The sequence below is a fragment of the Dasypus novemcinctus genome, chromosome 7 (genome assembly GCF_030445035.2).
Source record: "Dasypus novemcinctus isolate mDasNov1 chromosome 7, mDasNov1.1.hap2, whole genome shotgun sequence".
NCBI lineage: Eukaryota > Metazoa > Chordata > Mammalia > Cingulata > Dasypodidae > Dasypus > Dasypus novemcinctus.
In genome coordinates, this window is record NC_080679.1 from 29961007 (window position 1) to 29973351 (window position 12345).

The 12345-nt window shown below is 34.1% G+C and overlaps 2 protein-coding genes across 3 annotated transcripts in view; both read right to left on the reverse strand.

Annotated features, from left to right (window-relative positions):
- Window positions 1-8964, reverse strand: part of VWC2L (von Willebrand factor C domain containing 2 like) — a 158645-nt gene extending 149681 nt beyond the window's left edge. Inside the window, exons 1-2 of the mRNA XM_004483161.2 lie at window positions 8245-8964; window positions 5483-5951 (exon numbers count right to left, since the gene is read on the reverse strand). Coding sequence (XP_004483218.1) covers window positions 5483-5872 — 390 coding nt within the window. The 5' untranslated portion in view covers window positions 5873-5951; window positions 8245-8964. The remainder of the gene's footprint in view (window positions 1-5482; window positions 5952-8244) is intronic.
- Window positions 8965-9648: 684 nt separating this feature from the next.
- SPAG16 (sperm associated antigen 16) overlaps window positions 9649-12345 on the reverse strand; it is a 1223101-nt gene continuing 1220404 nt past the window's right edge. For both annotated transcript variants that reach the window (XM_071216139.1, XM_004483160.3), the window contains one exon: window positions 9649-9888. In XM_071216139.1, coding sequence (XP_071072240.1) covers window positions 9713-9888 — 176 coding nt within the window. In that variant the 3' untranslated portion in view covers window positions 9649-9712. The remainder of the gene's footprint in view (window positions 9889-12345) is intronic.

The window sequence follows — 12345 nt, forward strand, 5'->3', positions numbered from 1 at the left end:
GACAAAATACTAAAGGTGTTTAATCTTCTGTCCTCTTTGCTTCTTTCCTCCAGACTTAAACATAAAATAGAAAATTTAGGGCCAATGCTAGGCATCCTATCAGAAAATTAAAACATTTTTTAAAAGCAACAACATGCACACAAAATGTGAGGTATGAGAAAATATTCATATCAAACCTTCCAAATAAAAAAAATCAGAGACCCAATCAACTGTCTTTAGCCACTCATGGAAAAACACAAAGGTCAATGCTTGCAGAGAAAGGCAGATCTCAGGCAAATCCAAGTCCTTTATTAGGAACAGTAGATGTCGACTGCAGAAAAATCACTTTAAAATAGGCTGTGTGAAAGCTGAAAAAAGATCTCTTTCAGTTGCTTATAGCATAACTTTCAATGTATGACCTAAAACTAAATCAGGAGAAGTTTTAGAGTATGAATATCCACAAGGTTAATTATGAGTAAAAGAATTATTTTTTCTCCCTTTGGGAAGCTCAGCATGAAATAGTTGAGCACAGAGCCAAAGATGATAAGGCCTACATTTCCAATCAACTTTTTTTTTTCAGGGAATACTATTGTAATTTATTATTTATACTCATTTTTTTTAAAAGAAAAAAGTATGTTCCAGTGTCTTTGCCTTGGTACACATAAAAGAAAGATGAGAGAACCTATTATACAGTGACATTTCCCTTAATACAATATTATCAGAACACTAGAGAATTTAGTTTTCAAAAATAGTAAAGAGAAATCCATTTTCAAAGCTTGCATCAGTAAATGTTTAAAAAAAAATCTTTCTCTAAGATTTATTTTAAAAAAACAACTTTACTCTTCTGATCAGGTGACATGTGTGGATCAGTTTACCTGTGAAATTTGTGGTCAGAAAAGACTGAAGTGACACATAAACTTTGCAACTGTGTAGGATTAAATAGCTCACTGGACATACTGCGTGGTCATTGCAATGCTGGGGCTTGAGACCCAAATCCAAGACCAGCCATGGTTAGGAAGGGGCAGGGGCAGCTTGAAGAAAGTTGAAATAGGGCAGAAAAAGGAACTTCATCAGCAAGCTCCATGTGTCTGTAGCTGCCAAGAGGACATTCTCTGTCTAAACTTTGAGTACTTCTTTAATCAAATTAAAATGAAGAGACCAACACATAAAAAGAAACTGAGGCATTAAAGAAACTCTAATGAACTTCATTATTTTACAGATTCAGTTGTAATCTGACCCATCATGTCATTCACCAAAAATATATCAAATGTCTGTTAGGTGGCACATATGCTACTGGGAGTTGGAAAAACAGGAAGAAGAAAGAAAACACTGTCCCTACCCTCAAAGGGCTCACTGTCTATTGGAAGAAACAGGTAATTTCACATTACATGTATTAACTCAGAGTGATAGAGGCAGAAGTGGTGATTAAGAACTTTGATTCTGGCCATGATGTGAACCAATGTATATGAGGTGCAGAGGTGCCCAAAGATGTACTTACCAAATCCAATGGATGTGTCATGATGATGGGAACGAGTGTTGTTGGGGGGGGGGGGGGGAGAGGGGGGGTGGGGGGGTGGGGTTGAATGGGACCTCACATATATATTTTTAATGTAATATTATTACAAATTCAATAAAAAATAAAAAAATTAAAAAAAAAAAAAAAAAAAAAAGAACTTTGATTCTGTAGCCAGTCTGCCTGAGTTTTACTCCTAGGTTTTCCACTTTCTAGTTGTGTGACATTGGGCAAGTTACTTACATGTGGGTACCTCAGTTCTCAACTCAGTTTAGGAGCCTTAACACAAGTATAATCCTCATAGCATTATTATGAAAATGAGATGCATAAAGTTTTAAACTGTTCTTGTTGGTATAATGGTAAGCACAGCATGCTATGGGAACATATAGGAGAGGAGCAAGACACAGTCTTGGATACTGCAGTAGCATGGTCAGGAGGGGCCTTCCAGTTGAGATGAGATCTAAATAGACTCTGAAGTAGACTGGTAGGATTCATACATGTGAGCAACGGGGGCAAAGTGCTCCACACTGTGGGACAGCATGTGCAAACACACAGGGAAGAGAAGTCAACAAGAGTTTGAGGTACTTGGAGAGGTTAATGAACAGAATCCAGATTATGCTAGGCAGCTTTTATTTTATCCGAAAGAGAGTATCATGAATGTCTTTTCCCTATGGTCATCTCATTCTTTGTTTTTTGCCTCCCTGTCCTGCTTCACCCCCCACTCCCACTCTACCATTAGTTTCTCTTCACCTCTACTTAATTCTGTACTTAGCTACCAGGTAATCTTTTCTAAAAAATAAAATTTAACTAGTTCATCTCCATGTACAACAACCTACACTTTGTTCCTTGTGATTCTTCAGACTGTATCCAAATATTTTGCTCCAATAGTCGAGTCCCTCCCAGCCACCATCCAGTAGTACATATCCAAATGCACTTCCTCCTTACTGGAACAGCATTTTAATCAGAATCAGCTTTCTGTTACTCCCATCTCCTTCCTCTCATTGCTGGTTTTATTCATTCCAACCTCTGATTTTGCTCAAACAGTTTCCTCTCTGAAATTTTTACCTCCCTAGATCAACTTCAATGAGTTCTTTAAGAAAAGCTCAGGATATTACTGAATATTCTGAAAGAAAAAAAGGAGTCATGCTTGACCAAGCTCCACATCTTGGTGATAAGCTTCTGACTCCATAATCCTTTGGAATTTATTTTGAAACTTCATAATCAGATACTTCATGTTAGATTGTTTCTTCTCTCACTGCACTGATTATACTTTCCTTTTGAGTGGTCACTTTGTCTCCTAAATATTCTACTTTGCAATATAAGTACATCTGTACTATTTTGCATACTAGAGTCCAATAAATGCTTATTGATTGAATATGTTACATGCAAAGATGATCTCATAATACAACCATCTCAATGATATACTGACATTATTATATGAAAGTCCCCTACATCCTCAAAAATTACTCATCTCTTGGAAGCTGCTTTGGGGGAAAATCGAGGTGGCAGTTCATGGCTTTTTACTTGGGTTTATATAGTTCATATAGATAAGTACAACATCTTTAAATGTATTGGGATTCTTTCAGTTGAGTGACTTTTAAAGTGGAGCTTCTATTATAATACAAGATGTGGGTGAAAACATAGAGGAATTTAGAATTTAGAGTAACTCCCTGGATATTAGAGTTTTGAGGGAGGGTTACGATCATTTATTCAATATGTATTGTGTACCAGTAACTTCACATAACTCATGTCATTCAATCTTTCCAAAATCTCCTAGGGGGAGGTATTATCATTATGATCATTTTATAGCCCAATGTCACTAAGGATCAGAAAGTTTAAGGATCCATCCAAAAAGCCACATATTCAAGTCATGATTTGGGATTTGAATCCAAGTGTATTTGACTCTAGACCCAAAGCGCTTCAAGAGGTTCTGTTGCTTCTATGGGTAGAAGGGCAATATTTAGAAATATGTTAAAAATAATGCCAATTTTGGACAAGTAACAATCTTTCTTGCCTCATTTTTTTACTGTTAATGGGGAATTTGTTCTAGATAATCACTAAAGTTCTTTATAACTCTAAATCCTTGTGAAAAAGTGGCATCTGTTTTCTTCTTTTTAAACTCACATTTTAAAATCTCAGGGTACATAGAGTCAGGAGAAAATACTGTGCACATCAGTGGGTTGTATATTTATTATAGCAGGGACATGTAATTAGAGATGATAAGGGAATTATTATTATTTTCTTTATATACGACTGTACCATTGGACATGTTAAAAATGGTAATTGTGTTTGCAATTTATAGCACTTTTAATGGGGAATTGACTGAGTTCAAACAATCTCTATTTATTAAATGATGATTACCAAATTATATAGATTTCAGAAACTTTATCAGATAGACTTCTTTTCTGTTTGGGATAGGCTATGAAACGCTGTTCCTACCATGCCTTTTTGCATTATATTCTAGAGAAATATGCATGTCAGAAGAGAGTGACATCATTCTAGAACCAAGTCTAGAATCAAATCATGTATTGAGTACTTGCAGTTACTTCCTTTTACCTAAAAGTAAAAATACCTTAAGTCAAAGTGTGCTCAGTAATCATAAAGCAGTTAATAAATGTATTCTTTTCTTAACTTTCATTTGATGTCTATAATGATAATTTTACTAAGCCCTCAAGCTTATTCTTAGTATTCTGCATCAAAATAATAATGTACACCATGAAAGAAAAATCTAGGAAAACATCTATAAGAAAGTCAACTGTACTAAACATCGTTTAAATTTACCCTCATAACCTAAGGAATCTAAATTAACTGATTAGGTATGTTTGAATTAACTAGAACTTATTTGAACCCACAACCTGGAATAGATTGAATGTGATGAATTACCAATACACAGAATCATTCTACTCTGATGATGATTAGCTAAACCCTTTTTCCCAGCTGTTGACTTGTGGTACCATTTGACCCTTTTGGAAAGGAAGCTGGGTCAGTGCTAAGAACTGAGCATTCTTCTCTCAAACATGAACTGTCACATAACTAAAATCTATATCTTCTTTATAGATCATGGCTCATAAGGTTTTGAGTACCTTCTCATAGAACATGGTTAGATGAAATGAGAACTTTTTATATCAAGCCATCAGTATGACAGATACCCCAAGGCACAAACTGCCATTACATTCAGGGAGGATATTTTTGAGGTGTTAATTTATACCCTCAGGGTTCAGATCTCGTTTGTAGGACATCCTAATTAGAATTAGGTGTTGGTGGGAAGAGAATCCAAGAAGAGATAAAAATGAACTTCAAGTTTCTTGAAAATATGACACAGGTATAAAAAAGAAAGCCTAAGTAATACTGTGGGACTGAGGAAATTACAGCATTACTCTTTTTTTTTTTTTAACTACCTTTCATAATGAACTAAAATAAAAATTCATTTCTCTGTGGGATAGTGGAAGCAAAAATTCTAACAAGCAGATAACAGAATTTGGGTCATGCTCTACAACAAGTAGGTCCATTACATGTTCTTAACATGACAGCCATAGCTCAGAAGTGTGTCTCTGTACTTAGGTTTTCACAAACTAAACAAATAATTTGAAATTATAGTGAAATGGTTCAAAAAATAGTGTAACAAGCCACCAAAAAGTCTCTCAGAGTTTAGAAATTAATTTAATAGACATATAGTCTACAAACAAAATTAAGTTTCCGTCAGAAAACATGTGCTATAATAAAACAGAAGAAATGTTTAAGGGGAAAGTATAAAAGATTGCCACAAATACCACTGAAGGAAAAGGTTTTTACGAAACCCTATAGATAGTGATCAACAAACCAATTCACTATTTGTTTACCATAAAGCCTCTTATACTAATTGGAAATATATTGTTTTAAATTAAAGGAAAATTTAAAAAAACACATTTTTCCAACTTTAGTTTTTATGTAGCAATCAAAGCATGTGATATGAAAAGTTAGCATTCAACAAATATGGAGGGTCACTCATACCTTAAATTCCTCCAAGATTTTGTAATTTTTCCCATGATATTCACAAAAGTTTTTCACTTCTTTGCACTCAGGACAGCATCCATTGTGTTCCACTTTAGTACACTTTGGGTGAATTTTAGGGCATTCTGGCTGGTCGCAAACAGGTCCATCCAGAGCACAGACACATGGACAGTTGGAATGCCCTGGGAAAAATCGTTCTCCCAACTTGTATACAAAGCCGCTGTCATCCACACACCCTTTCCCTCGATAGTCATCAAAGATCAGATTGTCATTACTAGAGGTCTGATCACCTTCCTCAGCAGGATAATCTTCATGACTGATGGCAGCAGAGGTGACCAATCCAGGGATGACCAACAGAAGTATGCAGGCTTCATGAATATGAAGAGCCATCCCCCTCCTCGAAGGCTTCTTGATGTGCTCCTAATATTAAATATACCCAGCTGCTTCCATGGGAATACAAGAGGGTAGGCTGAAAATAAATATTTAAAGAGAATCATTTGACATATAAAAATAGAATATAGGTTGAGTTAAGGCCAGGCTCCTAACCTGTTGGGATCAATTTGGAAGATACTCAGACTAAGTTCATGCAACGATCTACACTTTATTACAGAGTTTGAAGAGTTGATCCTCGGCAATATATGAATTAAAATTTATCAATGATGGTGTTATTTCATCTAGGAAATTTCATCTTGAATTTACTTTCTGAACTTCAAATATCTGACTTTGTCTAAAGTGAAGTAAGTGATTTTTACTGAGTTCCAGAAGGTTATGATAACTTACAAATAACCCAAGAACAGTTGATATTTGAATTTATATTCCCTGTTCTCGAAAGTGGACTAGGCAATGATTGAATTTATATTTGTATATATGTTTATATATGTATATATCCAAACAGAAAGATATTGGTGAGAAAAATTCTAACTCTTAAAGAAAGGGAATAAAAAAACAGTTAAGTGTAAACTACAATAGGGACAGAGATAGTATAAAGAATTTCCTATTTCTTTATGCCCATAATTGGAGAACAAAAATGGTCAGCATAGGCTTAGTTGTTTCCTTGAATATGAAATGAATATTCACATTGAATAAAAGAAAGGAAATTTAAAATAATAAATAATAAAATAGAACTCCTCCTAGTGAGAAGGATTAGTTAAAAATCAATTTATTTGTATTATTGCCCATATCTTTATTTCACTCAGGAGGTAAGCTCCTAGTGGGCAGGAAAGATGTATTTGTGCATTTTTTTATAGCAATCTGGATCTAATATTCATGTAATACTGTTTGAATTAAACATGTCAATTAAAAAATACCATTCACACAGTCTTGAAAACATAGTTCTCTTTGGAAATAGCAAAAATGTTTGTATTTAGGCAATTTGCACCCCCAAAAGCCAGTTAAACCTATTTATGGAAGTTTCTGAAAACTATAATGTGAATTATAGTAAAATATTTCATTAATTTTTGGCATAACTCTTGTAAACTTCAGTTAGTATTAGTGTTTGGTATAGATGGTTGGTAGTGGGTTCTTATTTAAATATTTAGAGTGACTAACTGACACATAGGCTCCAGGAAAACTGTGCTTTTAGGGAGTAATAGATAAAGAAAAGTGTTGGAAAATAGTTCCTTTGTCCACTTGGATGCTACTGGCTTAATACCAATGTTGCTAAGATTTTATATAGGGGATTTTCAAATCATTTATAAATGTCATTCATTGGTTAATTTTCAGATTACAATAAAAGCAATGATAAACCATCTCTTTTTGGTCTAGCATATACAGATGGTACTTTTAAATAAGGTAAAATGGCTTTAGGAAACTTTTCATGAACTGTTATATCACATCATGAATCTTAAGTTAGATATGCAAATACTAGTAATAGTAAAATGGAAGGTAGTATATTCACGCCCTCCTTTCAGAGAAAACTGCTCTCTGAGATTAGAATTCCTCCTGGGTAGGTAATGGTAAAGAAGATGGATTTCTTTTAAAATATGCCAAAAATAATGAGTCATGACAGAACAAGAAAATGCAAACCCGTAATTCTACTTGAGAAGCTGCACGCTCCCTTTGACAAAGCATTTTTTTCTCTTAAATTACTACAGAGGCCACAAACATAACAGAAGCCTCTGAAAAAGCATAAATATATTTTACTAATTAAAGCATGCATCTATACAGCTCTCATATAATTAGAAAGTTTATCTCGGAAGAATAGAGAGCTATTTTGCTTCCTTATAGTATTTCTGTAGTATTTGTGAAGCTATGCAAGAAAAGCCACATAAAACACACATATCATTCTGCTTCTAAAGGACAGACACAGAAAATGATCTCTTTACAAGCTACAGGTAGGAATTAATGCGTCAGGTTATGGCAAATTTAAACTTAAAAGATAAAAATAGGGTGCAAACCCACTTTATATAAACATTAAACACCCTTTATTTATGAAATATTTATGAAATGTGTTTTAAAATCTGTATGAGTGAAACAAGGCTTTCTTTTTAATATAACAAAGTTCAAAGGCAATTTAAAAAATATTCCTCTTCATAATTGAGCTGCTCTAGTGCAATTTAAGATACTATTTATTTAAGAGAGGAAACATTAAAGAAATCTAATAAATTGTTTATCTGAAGATTTTGATAAGTTAGCAAACATTGCTAAATTGAGGATCACTTCCCAGATAAACTCCCCCCTCCCCATATTGCTACATATGATTTAAAATGACTGAATATATTTATTTGTTAATATGCATAACTTATGTCATAAGATACACTTACCTAATCACTCTGGAGGTTAATGGTGGTGGTGTGATCACAGACCAATATGAACCAAAAGGTCAGTTACGTTTTAGGAAAGCAGTTCCTCTTTAATAACCCAAAGAATACATTTTCAGGCAGGAATTATAGGCAATCCATTCTCTCTACCTCCCATTTCAAAACACAGTCAAGAAGCAGTCTCCCGCCCTTCCAGAGAGAAACACAGCAGACACACATAAGAAATAAGCTTTGGACCTGTCTTCAGAATTCAAAGCAAGAAGCAATGCTGTTTCTGTAGAAATCCAGACCCCAGGAGCAGAATCATGTTGAACTTATTTTTAGCATTTTCCCAGATCCTTCTATGAAATTTCCCGGCTTATTACTCCTCCTCCACACATGAGTTCACTTACACAGTGTTTGCTACGGCAGTAGAGGTGATTTGGCTAGGCTCTCAGGATCACAAACAGCAACAACATGCTGTAGCTTAAAGTCCGCTCCGCTGGCAATACCATCAACATTATCCACAATATTTTGCTTGAATCTTCTCTTAAACACCAGAAAATTCTAACTGTGGACATGAAGGAAAGGAGCAACTTTAGCTGGCTTTCTGCATCACTGAGAGCAGTTTGCGACTGCTGATTTGAAGCTCATTCTGCCGGCAGTCGGGAATTCCTCAGCACCACGGACAGCGCCAACAACTGGCTTGTAAACCCAGTTTGGTCGAAATCCCAGAGCTGCTTTTCTAGACCAGGCTAGAGCGTTCTCCTAAGCAGCCGCACTTTCTCTATACTACGGACGTGCATTAGGAGGGGGAAAGGCATTCTACGTGTGAGATGCTATTTGTATTCAAATTACAACCCCCCCAAAATCATTTTAATTACACTTAATGTATTCTTGGATGGGCTGCAGAGATGAAAGTTCCGGCAGAGGCTTGCATTTAGATTTAAACATCTGCAGTCTCCGATTATTATTAATAGATAAGGCATAATCATTGTGAAGAATCTATAAAAATGAATGCTTGCCGATTGTGTTTGACCATTTGGTTGCAGAAATACTTTCCCAGTTCTACATGATTAAACTTCAGGTCTTTCTGCAGCTAGGATTTAATTTAAAAAAAGAAAAAAAAAGTAGCCGGGTGCTCCTGCAGTTTGTTCTGTAACACTAAAAATCAAGCTCCTGTAATTCATCTGGTCTGTCATTAGGCGTCATTGTAAAGCTGTTTCTAACCATCCTTTAGCAAAGATGCTCTATCTCTAAATTCTTATCAAAATGAGGGAAAGAAGACATAGACGCAAATAAATGTGCAGAAAGTTAATTTTTTATTGGTAGCAGTATGAACTCAAAAATATATATCCCAAGATTGTTTTAAAGTAAATTGTAAATTTTACCTACTGACATATTTGACCAGTTATTTACTGGTTTGGGATTACATTAGACATTTTCAGGCTTACTTAAACGGAATGCCCTCCGCAGTGGGATATGCTGACCATCAAGACCACGTTCGAACGGTGCCATCAGAGCCTCCGGAAAACAGACTCTCCCCGTCTTGAGAAAACACCACCGTGTGCGCCTCGCTCTCGTGGCCCATCAGTTTGTGAATCTGTCCTGATTTAAGATCTAGCAAATGGATAACTCCATTGCCGCTCGCCTGAGCTAAAACTCGACCTGAGAGAAAGAGAGAGAAGAAGGGAGGGAGGGAGGGGGGAGAGGGGAGAGAGAGAGAAAGAGAGAGATATCAAAGTTTTTTAATTTAAGTCACAGTTTATAAGCAGTGGAACATTGTTTTGTTTCAAGCCTGATCCAATAGACTCATTTTATGTTAGATGTCAAACATTAAGTAGGAACTAACTCTTGTCTATGTGGGAAATAATTTGCGTCAAATTAACAAAACCAATGATTAAGATATGCAATTTTAGATTTAGTAAGTGAAACCAACTTCTCTACCTGCTTTTTTATGCAAAAGTCATTGTGTCTGCCATTCTCCTTACATTTCTAATAAATCATTTTTGAGAGTATGAGATTTTAAACAACTAAGCAAAGCAGCTTTCTCCTTCAAATGTTTATATGTTAAAAAGTTTTAAAAAGCATAAGTTTAGAAATTTCCGTATGATAAAGATATATATCACAGATAATTCGTATTTTAAATTTTTATTCTATTTTAAACTTTATTATATTGTTTATTACAATCATTACTTAAAATACAATAATATACAATTCTTCCTTCAAAATTGTGATACGCATGAAAATATTATTATTTTTTGAAGTTGTGAAAATAAATACCACCATTTCAAAGGTATCTTAGCCTTTTTCACTCTAATTTAAAATTCAAAATATTATTAAACTAACTTTTTATTACAAAAAGACAGCTAAATACAATGCAGAATATTCTCATAATTTTATACTGTATGTTTTTAGTGAATAATTCTTCCAATGTGAAAAGAAATCAGCAGTCCAATTTTAATAAATATTTTTATTAAAGAAGTACAGTAGCAAACCATAAGGGAATTTGGAAGCAAATAAAAACAATATAACATGTTTACCTAAGCTCAGTACATAGGGTAAATAAAATGATTTAGTGCTGCATGTGGGATTATCTAATCACACTTAGAAGGCTTATTTCTTATTCTACTAATATCTAAAATTTATTAAACTCAACATGCTAGATACTATATTAGTACTTGATGTGGGTTATTCTATATAATCCTTGCCATAATCCAATCATGAAGAAAATAATATTAGCTCTATTATATAAATGAGGAAAGACAGACTTGAGAAGGCTAAGTAACTTGCTCAAGATGACACCCTAGGTAAAGAGCAAACTAGCATTTAATCACAAGCACTTTGTATCCAGAGCCTAGATATTTAGCGATTTTATTTGATTTTTATTTATTTATTATTTTTATTTCTTTTCATTATATTTTCTAAATCCAACATAGCATTGTTTTCAATGATGCCTTCTTGACAGATTTTAGGGCAATTACATATAATAAGAAAATAGAATATGTAAATTTCATATTAAAAATTCTAGAATGAGATCACCATAAAAGTCAAAGTGAAATATTTAATTGCAGGTTTTAACACAAATAGTTATGAATATATCTAAAAGAAAGAAAAGTTATAAAAGTAAAGCTAGCCATGATAAATATGGTCTATTTGCAAACCTTTATAACTACTGGGCTTCTTCATCTAGAACAAAGCCTGACACAGCAAAGATCCTTAGGATGGATTAGGGTGTCCAAAGTAGCAGATGTGAATATTTATTATAAACCCTTTTCTACTAAGTCTTTGCTGACAGAAGCATTACATATGGATTTCACTTCCAGCCTCACTCAATAGGTAATTGCTGTTTGTGGCTTTTCTAAGAGTCAAACAATAACTTTTTCTTGTAGTCTTCATATTGCAACAGATGGTAAGGTGGTAAATATTACCTTCTATATTTGAAACCAAGCAAAACCAATAAGAACCAATGCCCATAAGAAGAAAGGATTTACCTTAAAACCATTAATTTGTTGACATCAGCTTTGTAAAATTAATAATTTGGAAATATTTATGAAGGCTCTAAGCAATTTTCTGAACATTTGTTCAGTAAAATAAAGAAAATTATAATATTGGAGCCTAATGATAGGATTATATAATTCAGCAGTGCCACACCTCAGGCGTTTAAAACATTTGACTTTGCTAGAACAAATTTGACTCAGGAAGTTTATGGTAAGGAAATTAAGGTATATCTAAATTCATCTTCAGAAGATTGCAAGACTCTATACATCTCATAACTAATTCCTAAAAAAATATGCATTTATAATCATGTTCAACTTTATTTAAATTGTTTTGGGTTATTACATGGCACACAATATCAGACTTAAGAATTAGTTTTGCTGGGAATGGGAATGCTGAACACTTCTAGAGTAGAAAATTTACAATATCATATACTAAGATGTGCCACTTACTATACTAGTATCTAGCAGCTGTGAGCAAAAGAGAGGTGGCAGTTCAAAAAGTCACAGTTCCATTATTGGTAGCGTTACTCTAGAGTATTTATGGACATATGCAGGGTATGCTTCTAAATATTTTGTGTTTTGCAATGAAACACAAACAATATGTTTCATTTATCTGAATGTTTAA